The following is an 11,951-nucleotide window of genomic DNA, read 5'->3' as shown; positions in this document are numbered from 1 at the left end:
ATAATGACCCTGTGTGATAGAGAAGAACTGTCCCACCGGGCTACTGATTGTCAAAACACCAACTTTTGGTTAATAGACAATTGCTTTAACTGTTGTGCCACCAAGATTCCTCTAAATAAAAATAGGGGATTAAAAACTCAAATTCTTGTAGCCGTTTACAGGAGTAACAAGTATAAGCTTTTGAGTCATTCAAATGGAAACTAATCACCTTTCTTTCCTCTGTCTCCTCCTTTACCATTTATTTCAAATAATTCAAATATCAACTAATGGGCCATTCAGTAAAGATCAAAGCCACCAAAAATATATTGTACTTCATATGCTAATATACAGTAAAATAAATTAGACATAATATAGAAATCAGAATTTGTGAAATTAGGAATACATTTTAAATTTTCAAACTTTTACATTATCTCATGTAAAATATTGGAGTTCTGTCATTATTCTTTAATAAAACGATAACTGTTTTGATGTATGTTTTGTCCTTTCCTTTAGAATTTTCTTTTCTAAAAAGTATACAGTATTTCCTTTTTTTTTTTTCTAAAATACAGTTTATCACTCTGTTTTATCTTCATTTTAAAACATTTATATTTCATTAAAATTGTTTCAGGTGGTTAAGCATTCAGCTGCTAACTGAAAGGTTGGCAATTATAACCCACCAGCTGCTCCGTGGAAGAAAGATGTGACAGTCTGCCTCCAAAAGATTACAGACTTGGAAATCTTCTGGTGCATAGGGTTGCTATGAGTTAGAATCATTTTTATTTTTTTTATCTTATTTATGTCTGTTATTGTGGTTTTGCTCCATTGTGTTGATTTACAACTCGTAGCGACCACATGTGATAGAGAACTGGGCCACAAGGTTTTCTAGGCTGGAATATCTATGGAAGCAGATTTCTACATCTTTCTCCCTTAGGGTCATTTGTTGTTGTTGTTGTTATTTGCCATCGAGTCGGCCCCGACTCGTAGCGACCCCTCCTTGGGTTTCCGAGGCAGTATCACTATGGAAGTATTAGGGTCATTAGGAGGCTTCAAACCAATAGCTTTTCAGTTATCAAACAAGTGCTTCACCACTGTACCATCAGGGCTCTTTTAGTTATATCTAAAACAAAAACAAAACAAACTCTCTGTCATCCAGTGGATACCAACTCATAGTGACCCCTCCTTTGGTTTCCGAGGCAGTATCTCTATGGAAGTAGATTGTCCAGTCTTCTTCCTTCTAATGAGTGGCTGGTGGGTTTGAACCACCAGCCTTCTGGTTAGCAGTCAAATGCCTTAAGCACTATGCCACCAGAGCTTCCTAGCACTATTAGGTTAGTATGCAAATCATTTGTGCTATGGAAACTAATAACTAAAAAGAATAAAACAAGAGGACAACTATAATAAAAATGCAATAACAATCAGTTGTACTTAAAGGAAAGGAATCTACAGCACTTGTTTGGTATTAGCTCGAAAATTTTTATCTTTACTTTCTCTTTTCCCTAAATAGATTACATCACATTAAGCTAAGAGTTACTTTTTATTACTAGAAATATTCTGCTCAGGCTCTGGCTTAGGAAACACCTGCATATCAATCAATTATTCCCAGGCAATGGGCAAACCCCTTAGACTTTTTTAATGAAATGATGTATATCCAGGCAGCATGAAGGGGGAAAGAGGTAAGAAAAAGCATTTCAGGGTCTTGTGATCAGATTTTCAACTTCAAACACTTAACATGTTTTGTCTAGGCTTATTTCAATCCATCTTAGTTTAATTAAATATAGATGAGTACATTTAGCAAGTGTGAGATTAGTACATCAACATGATTTTCTCTGTTGCCTTCTGAAATAAAATTTCCCATTCTCAGTGAACAGAAGTTCATCACAATCATATGGTGGCATCCTGAGATCATAATCCTAATTTATTTATTTTTATTGAATTTCTATCATTTATTTATAATTTTTGCTATACTATAAAGGATATGGGAGCTCTGGTAGCATAGTGCCTAAGGCACTTGACTGTTAACCAGAAGGCAGCCACTCCTCGGAAGGAAGGTTGGACAATCTACTTCCGTACTGTTACTGCTTCCGCAACCTAAGGAGGGGTTGCTATGAGTCATGTCCGACTCGATGGCACATAACAACAACGACATAAAGGATATAAATTTAAAAATAGCTTACAGAATTTTCTGTTTTGGAATCATGTTCCCAAATTTTGATTTCTATGTCTCTTTATCTTGATCATTTTATCATGGATTAAAAGATACAAATGCTACATCATGATCTTTTTTAAATACAATTTACTTAAAAATTATTTTAAAAATACATAAGCCCTCAATATTGGCATTTAGGGGGTTCTGAAATGTAAAGATAGTCACCAAAACTCTTTCACTGTTACCCACTGTTGGTAAAGAAAGAATATCTCATTCTCATTTTACATTTTCACAACGACTTTTGACTAGAAACAGCTGAAATGAGTATGTCTTAACAAAAGTCAGTTGCTGCTTGAATGTAGATAAGAATGTCATGACAGACAAGAGCTGTTAACTTGGAAAGTCTGTAGATGGAGTTTCTAACCTTGGTCCTAAAATCTAGAAATTTATAGAAGGTATATTAATATGTCAGCATCCCCCTAAAAGATTTAGAATGGGAAGGTCAGGAGAAGTAGCTCATTAAAAGTAAATTGGTGCAGTTAATTCTTACTGCTTTGAAGTTTTGACGACAATGGTTAAAATGTATTACCAATATTACAAGATCTCAAAGAAAATGACAGGCAGTCTCTCTCTCTCTTTTTTTTTTTTGCTTTGTCTTTGAAATTTATTAAAAACTCACAATGTAATTGCTTAGAGAGAACAGACTAGAATGAACAAACTTACCACACAGGAGTCTGCAGGATGTAGGGATGGTAGTAGACTCAGATTTCAATGTAGACAGTGGCGATGAAGTAGAGGGATTCTTGATGCAAACAATTACGTCAACCGAAGCCAGGTTGGTAAAGTGAGAAAACATATATGGTAATAGACCACCATTTTCTAGAAGACTAGACAGTACAGTATTGAGATAATTCAAATCACAGCTTCCAAAAGAACACTCTGAAGATTGTATTTGTTTTACATTTACTTATGCTATTCATAAGAGCTCTGGTAGCATAGTGGCTAAGACACTTGACTGCTAACCAGAAGGCTGGCGGTTCAAACCCACCAGCCACTCCTCGGAAGGAAAATGGGGCAATCTACTTCCGTAGTGATACCACCTTGGAAACCCAAGGAGAGGTCGCTGTGAGTCAGGTCCGACTCCACGGCACATAACAACAACAATGCTATCCATACGTAGGGAGTTCTGGTGGCGTAGTGCCTAAGGCATTTGACTGCTAACCAGAAGGTTGGCGGTTCAAACCCACCAGCCATTCCTCGGAAGGAAGATTGGGAAAGCTACTTCCATAGTGATACCACCTTGGAAACCCAAGGAGGAGTCACTATGAGTCGGATCCACTCAACAGCAGTGAGTTTGGTTTCTTGTTTTATCTATACTTAAAATATATTAAAAACAAACTTAGACGATGATCCATTAATAATAAGTAAAGTGATTAGAAACATATTGTCATCCTGTTGTATAGAATTGTTTATTGCCTTGGTTTCTACTGTTTATTCATTTCAGCCTTTACCAAAATGTACTTACTTAAGCAAATCTGATCATTTATTTATCTGTCTAGAAATACAAATACCTTAACATGACATTTACAACTTATCAATATTTATCTTTTGCCTCTAATCCAATAATCTTGGCCACTCTCCTCTCCTATTATATCCCAAGCTTTATCCCACTAAATATTATTCCAAATTCAAAGCACACTAAGCATTCCTACAGTTGACTTTACACAAATGGTTGTCTCTGCTTCTGTTGCCTATCTGTAGAAGTTCTATGAATCTCTTAAGCGTTGTATCTAATTTTCAATTCCTCTGCACTCTCCCTTTGCCAAACTTTGCATGATAATTGTTCTCTCCTCTCCCAGTTATGGGTCACCATCAAGTCATTTCCAACTGGTAACCACATGTGTGCCAGAATAGAACTGTGTTCTATAGAGTTTTCTATGGGTGATATTTTTGGAAGTAGATCATGAGAGCTTTCATCTAAGGTGCCTCTGGATGACCTTGAACCTCTAACCTTTCTGGTAGTAACCAAGTTTGTTCACTGTTTGTACCACCCTGGGACTCTTGTCCTCACCTCTAGGCTCCTGGTATATAAGGAGTGTATTAGAATACTCATGATTATAAATTACAATTATTGAATCATTTTTTCAGACATTAGTCTGTTAGCTTCTATAATGAAAGGCCATGGTGTATTTATTTTTTATTTAACTGCTCACAAGGGCCCAAAACTCTACTAGCTCATAGAGAAACCACATTAAATGAATGTAAGTTTTCAATTGCAGAAAATCATTAATGGAAAACTTTTTTAAAGAAAATATTAGTTCCCTATAAAGAGAGGAACTATATTTACTCAATTTTTGTACCTAAAATAATATTTTTTGTCTTTTAGTCTATAAAACCTATAATAAACTCAAGAACTCTTAATATAATCCAGAAATAGTAATGAACAAAGATACAAACAGAGCCTTAATTAAGCTCTTAATATTTACTAGAGTTTTATTCATAACATCTCCAAGATAATATGTGAAAGAAATAAAAACTGTACTAAAATGTGAGGAAAAAAAATGCTTTAAGAGAGAGTCAAACTAAAAAGGATTTTTAGCAATAAAGTCTGTTTGATGGCTTGGAATCACTTGGTATGTGTACCTTTAACATTAGACTTGATAAAATAAGCCCTTTCAACCTTTAGACACTTGTTTTATTCGACATCAGTACAATTTTCTTTTCATTTGCTGTTCTGATAGAAAGTTTAAAAAAGAGAAAGGGAGATAAAAGCATTTTTTCTTTACTTTTTTTTTTCTTTTCATAAATAGTTCAGGAAAAGACATAAGATTCAAGTATAATTCAAAATACATTGACTTGAAAACTTTGACATTCTATTTCTTAATTTTCAATGTGAAAATTATCCCTTTCTATGATAAGTAGATGGTAAGTCACATAATAAGCAGTAATGGGCAGAAAAGAAACAATTTATAGCCTAAATAATATAATTTCCCTTTATTTTTCACAATTAAAATAATGTCTTAAATAAAACATTTAATTAATGAAATATGACCCAGAAACAGTAGACTTGTCTCATGAGGAAGTTTTCTCAAAGCTTTATCTTTTTATATTTTTCTTTTAGATTATTCAAGAACATTTTTCACATATTTAGAAATTCTATAAAATTATGTGTTTTATTTCAAACCACTAAGGAAAACAAATTTACGATAAAAGACTTTAGTTTGTCTAACTAATTTTTCATCCTTTGTATTTCTACATAGTTCCTCCCATTCACACCTTTAGTAAACACTTGTCTATTGAGCGTTTCCGGTATCTGAAACACAGTTGTAGAAGCTTTTTAAGATGTAATAATTTATAATAATAATAATAATAATCTGACTTTCCAGGAGCCTACAGTATCTTGGGAGTCATAAACTCTAAATTACCTTAAAATAATCTAAATCCACTGCCATCAAGTCAGTTCCAACTCATGGCAACCTCATTGGGTTTCCAAGGCTTTAAATCTTTACGGAAGTAGATTGCCCCATCTTCATCCCATGGAGCAGCTGGTAGATTTGAACCACCAACCTTCTGGTTAGCAGTCAAATGCCTTACCCACTACACCACCAGATTTCCTTAATATAATCTAAAAAGAAAAATGATTTTGTTTACAAAAAAAAAGAATGTGGATGCATGTTTGCATTCTTTGTAGCTTGGTAAGCAGAGAAAGTCTGACTTAGTAGAAACTTAAGAGGGAATTTGAATGATGGCTAGAAATCAGATATTTACCACAGTGAAAGGGTGACTTGGTAGTGCAAATGGTTATGAGCTCCACTACTGGCCTATAGGTTGGTGATTCAAACTCACCCAGAGCCACCTCAGAAGACAGAGTCAATGATCTGCTTCTGAGGGGTCACATTTCTGCTTGCACATATTGAGCCACTATAGAGGATAAGTGATTTTCTAAGTTGACAATTGTAAATTTCATCAGATAAGCATATTGATCAAAATGTATGATGGGTTTTTCATAAAGTTACTTTATCAAAACATTGCTACTATTCATCACCTACTTATCAAGCCAGCTTGACCATGTTTACAATTCTTAGGCCAGACACTGTTTATTGTACCTGTTACCCTCCTTTAGCTTTTCAAAACATAACCTCAGTTTTATGTGGATACAATATAACCAGTCCAGGGAAAAGTCAAAATGAAATGCCTACCTCTAGACTAATTGGCTAAGGGAATAGCTTAAATAACATAATTTTTCCTTGTCATAAAGTCTGGAAATGAACATACTACGAGCTATAAAGCTGTTAAGGCTCTAGTGACTTTTCCATTCTTGGTCCAAAAACCAAAACCAAACTCAGTGCCACAGAATCTATTCCAACCTTGGGTTTCCTAGGTAGTATCTCTACAGAAGTAGATTGCTCAGTCTTCCCTTTAAGGAGTGGCTGGTGGATTTGAACCGCCAGCCTCTGGTTATCAGTCAAATGCCTTGGGTACTTCACCACCTGAACTCCCAGGTCCAAGGTTACTTCATCACCTATATAGTTACTTCAGCTCTATCCATTTTATAAACTTCCCAGAAAAGCATACATTAATCGACGGCACATAACAACAACAACAACAACAGGTTCAAAGAACTAAAATTATATCTTTTTTTCTTTCTGAGAATCTGTATGACCAGGCTCCCAGTAAACTTGTTAAGTGATACAAATGGTTTGCTTTCAACTCCTAACTTAAAGTTTGGTGATTCAAATCTACCCAGCAGTACCACAGGAACAAATAAAAAAGGTCTGACTATTTGATTCTGTAAAAATTACAGCCCAGAAAATGCAGTAGAGTAGTTGGGTCACCATGAGTCAGAATCAACTTAGTGACAACTCCATGGGACAAAGAACTCGATTTAGCCTTTGTCTCTGGAATTCTTGAGCAATAAAAGTTCTCTTTCTTTTCTAAAAAAGCAAACAAAACTTAAACCTGTACACATGACTTGGGACTCCCCAGTCATTACATGGCAACTAACCTGAGGAAAGGAAGGGGACATAGAATTAAGCAACCTACTTAATATCACAAATTACATAAATGTGATTACATTCTTTATTAACTAAACACCTTCTTATCTGCTGGTTATTCAGTAGTATAGCTAAGCCCTTTTCTCACCCACAAATAAATAATGTCCTAAAATGCATATAATTTGAGATTTTTGTAGTTGTTGATATTGTTGTTTTTAATCACAATAAATTGATGATATTTACAAATGGTAGTTTTGGTGGCATATTAATCTTTGCCAGAGTTACCTAACCAGTGTGCCATGATATATTGTGACCATAGAAGAGTAACCATAGAAGGGTTTAGGTGAACTCTTGGTGCTTTTAGGTGTATTATTGATATTTGTAAATTTTAAGTATTAAAATATTTAAAATAAAAATTTAAACTATTCACAGTTTATATGTTATTTACCTTATTTGTATATTGTTGCTGTTGTTGTTTCTCATTGAGTCAGTCCCAATGCACAGTGACCGCTCCTTGGGTTTCCGAGGCAGTATCACTACTGAAGTAGATTTCCCAACCTTCCTTCCAAGGAGTGGCTGGTGGGTTTGAACTGCCAGCCTTCTGGTTAGCAGTCAAATCCCTTAGGCACTATACCACTATGTATATTACCCAATTCCAAAACTGCTTCCACATTTTAGTTATCTGTTAGAGCAGTATCCCACTTTTCTGGTACCATATTCTTAGTTACCTAGTGATGCTGTAACAGAAATAGCACAAGTGGTGACTTTAGCAAACAGAAATATATTTTCTCACTGTTAGGAGGCTAGAAGTCCAAATTCTGGGTGCTGTTTCTAGAGGAAGGCTTTAACTCTGTCTGCTCTGGAGGAAGGTCCTTGTTTGTTATGGGCTTCTGTTCCTTGTCAATCTTCATGTGGCTTGACATCTCTCTTCTCCCATCTCTGCTTCTTTTGTTTGCTTGTTTAATCTCTTTTATATTGCAAAAAAAGTTGATTTAAGACACGCCCTACTTTAATTATGTTCATTAACATGGAAACGACAACTCATTCTCAAAAGGGATGATAACTACAGGCATAGAAATTAGGTTTTATAACACATGTTTTTTAGGGGACACAATTCAATACTTATTTACTTGTATGCATAAAATAGCAGATCTTATGTTAAATATAAGGCATTTGACTACAACTTAATATTCCAATCCACTACTTTATCATTTATTAAATTGTAGCCATGTATTCAAATTGAATAGCTACTCCTGGGAAGGAAGATTGGCAATAAATTTCCATAGTGATACCACCTCGCAAACCCAAGCAGGGATCACTGTGAGTGGGATCCGAGTCAACAGCAGTGCATTTGGTTTTGGCTTAGTTTAATACGTGAGAAGCAGATTTCCTTACTGTAAATAATATGCACTGATTTCACTTTAGTTAAATATTCACTGACTAATTATACATGAGCTTCATAAAGGCAAGATTTTTATTCAAAAATGTGTCCTTGGTGATTGGAATAATTTCTGAAAAACAATAAAATGAATGACCAGTAGTTGAATGAATTAATGAACTGCCATTTTACTTTCATGTCAGTGTTCAGAAATAATTTTCCATGATTCTCTCATGTTTGTCCATGACTTGGGAACAAGGTACTAGCTGGCTTCTGTTCTGGACTGGTTTTAAAAGGATGCTTTTATAATGGACAGCCTATGGAGACAGATAGTAACTCCCTCAAATAAAAGGCAAACATGTTTGAAGACATGCAGATCATATATCTCTCCAGTGTAATGGGTGTATGTATTTACTGCTCATTTCAAAATAAGTTCCTTTCCTGTAGCACAACCCAATGAATGTCCAATTTTCAAGTGGCCCTCTTTGTGTCACCTGTGGGAATTGGGATTTGGGACATCAGTGGGAAATGCCAGTACTCTGACTATTGTAATACACAACCAAGGAATCTTAATTTTTCTATCAATATGAATAAATTAGTGTCAGGCTAACTTGTCTATTAGCTTGAAAGCAGTATAAAATCCTAGATCTCTCAGAGTTCTTGACAATCAGAAATGAATTTTGAACTTCATGAGAGGGAAGAGAAAACCACTAGAATATCTCTACAGATAAAGGATATAATAAAATCATACACTTTTTAAATAAATATCAACTCTTCAACATTAAATAAACTTCATTTACGATGAAGGAAATTTATTGGAAAAATAGAGCATACAAGTTGTACACATCCTGTCATTGAAGATTTATAGGTAATTTTATTTATTTTAATTGCTTGTGTTTAGTAATTGCAGTTTAAGAATATTTAATATTAAAGAAAGTGTCATATTTCCTAAACTTTAGAAAATATTTATTTTATGAAAATATATGAGAAGACACAAAACAGAGACCACCACCTGGAATTCAAATAGGTACCACTGCATTTCTTAATAAATGTATCACAAAGTACTTTAAAAGTGTAGAAATACTTTGTTTGAACAGCAGAGATGCAATATGTATCATTCTGATTTTCAGAATTTTCCTGTTCTCATAATGATATGTGTTTGAGGTATTAAAAAAATTCATTTTCTTTTATAAGCTGTCTAGGTCATACTATTGATATTTTGGTTCTAAATTTTGTTTTCACTTTAATGGAATTAATTAATAGTTTATATTTTCTTCCTCACTGCAATTGTTTCTTCACAACAAGGGCCTGTACTGAGTGATATCTGAATTTTTACTGTTTAAGCATCTCACTGTGAAATGAATGCATTCAATTATCATTTCTGCAATATTTTAGGTGTAACCGTACTTGAAGGCCCTATTTATGCTGTGGGAGGCCATGACGGTTGGAGCTATCTGAATACAGTGGAGAGATGGGATCCTCAGAGTCAGCAATGGACATTTGTAGCCAGTATGTCAATTGCCCGAAGTACAGTTGGTGTAGCAGCATTAAATGGCAAGTGAGTAGGTTTTTTTTTAATTTTTTTTTAAATCTGAACAAAAATCTGAGTGAATGAATATTGCTGAGAGTTTTGATCAGGAATGGGTGTTGGATTTTATCAAATGCCTTTTCTGCATCAATTGATATGATCATGTGGTTCTTTTCCTTTGTTGTACTTATGTGGTGGATGATGTTGAATATAAACTGATTTATTCTTACCAATATAAAAACTTAAGTCACCCATTTACCTCCATCCACTGCCATATCTTGCCCTGCATCAGTCAGACATCTCAAAATGGTGCTCCAAATTCCATCTCCACTTCAAAAACCATCACTCCTCAACTCCACTAAAATGTCCTGGGTCAACAAAGAGTGCACTGCTAAACTGTACAGCAAAATGGGATGACCAAAGAAATCAGCCATTTATATTGATATGATATATTCATTCATAGGGAAGACAATATAATGACAATTATGTAGTAAGTACTACCAAAACCAAATCACATTCTGCCATCATGTCAAATCCGACTCATAGTGACCCCTCTGAGTTCCCAAGGTTGTATCTCTACAGAAGTAGATTGCCCGGTCTTCCTTCCAAGGAGTCGCTGGTGGGTTTGAACTGCTAGCCTTCTGATTAGCAGTCAAATGCCTTAGGACTGTTCTGGTTACCTAGTGCCACTCTGACAAGAATATACCACCAATAGGATGGCTTGAACAAACGTGTTTATTCTCTTACAGTTTGGAGGCTTTAATCTGAGTTCAAAGTGCCAGGCTCTAGGGGATGGGGGAAAACCCCTCAACCTTGGGCTTAGCTCTGACTCCTGCTCCTGGCCCAAAGGAGCTAGAGGCTTTTCTTCACTCAGACAGCTGCTGGCTGCTAAGACTGACAACCCCAAGGTTGACAAGTAAAAACGCACAGTCCCGATGTTACCAAACCACACACACCAGGCCATTAATTCAAGTCCATTGAAAGTCCTAAGGTCAGCAGTGCATGGCAGGCTGCTGAGCAATGACACGGCCACATGCAGGGTTCAAGCGTCATAAGCTAGAGACCATTCCCAAAGCTGTTTCTTATATATGGGAAGCAGACCACATACCCAAAGCAGCTACTCAGCTGCTCCAATAGATTCCACCATAGAGTTAATTACTAATCTCACCATGGAGAATAACTACATTCAGTTGCCAGCCATTCAACAGCAGCCCAGCCAAGCTGACAAACTCAGCCACCACAGACCATTAAGAGCTCCCATTAAGTACTACAGATCAAAGCATATAAAGCAAGTGTCATATCCATCCCAAATTACAAAGAAAACTAGTGTTAACTTCTCCCAGTTTTTCATTAAATGTCTGTGAAGACACAGACAATAATCAGGAACTCGAAGAACTGAAAACATAAAAAGGCAGCCTAGTGAGGAGGATGTGACAGTGATTGTAAGACAGATAAAAACTGGGGTAAATAATAACCTAGCTGTTTTCAATATATGCCAGATTTGTCTCAGTAGAAAGATCTAAAACAAGTGACATTTTGTACCTTCCATATCACATTGCTGCTATAGTGCTTCAGTAGAAATATAATGCAAGTTACATATATAATTTATAATATATAAATCACACGCTGCCATCCATTTCCAAATTTTTTCATCACCCTTAACAAAAACTCTGTACCTTTTAAGTAATACCCTCATGTCCCTCATGCCCCCACCCGTGGTAACCACTAATACATTTTGGTTTCTATGCATTTGCCTGTTCTGGATATTTCATATAAGTGGGAACATGCAGTATTTGACCTTTTGTGTCTGCCTTATTTCACTTAGCATAATGTTTTCAGGGTTTATCCATTTATAATTATAAATATTATAAATTATATATAAATGGCAGAAAAAGGGTGATGAAGAAATTTGGAAATTCTGCAGTA

General features: G+C 35.3%; 1 protein-coding gene across 1 annotated transcript in view; it reads left to right on the top strand.

The window, feature by feature from the left end:
• LOC103211805 (kelch-like protein 1) overlaps nt 1-11,951 on the top strand; it is a 499,593-nt gene that overhangs the window by 394,998 nt on the left and 92,644 nt on the right. Inside the window, exon 7 of the mRNA XM_007957787.2 lies at nt 9,893-10,055. Coding sequence (XP_007955978.1) covers nt 9,893-10,055 — 163 coding nt within the window. The remainder of the gene's footprint in view (nt 1-9,892; nt 10,056-11,951) is intronic.

The sequence above is a fragment of the Orycteropus afer genome, unplaced genomic scaffold, assembly GCF_000298275.1.
Source record: "Orycteropus afer afer isolate SDZICR_OR568_19922 unplaced genomic scaffold, OryAfe1.0 scaffold00798, whole genome shotgun sequence".
In the NCBI taxonomy this organism is placed as follows: domain Eukaryota; kingdom Metazoa; phylum Chordata; class Mammalia; order Tubulidentata; family Orycteropodidae; genus Orycteropus; species Orycteropus afer.
The sequence above is the reverse complement of the archived record's forward strand: the minus strand, read 5'-3'. Positions and strand labels throughout refer to the sequence as shown.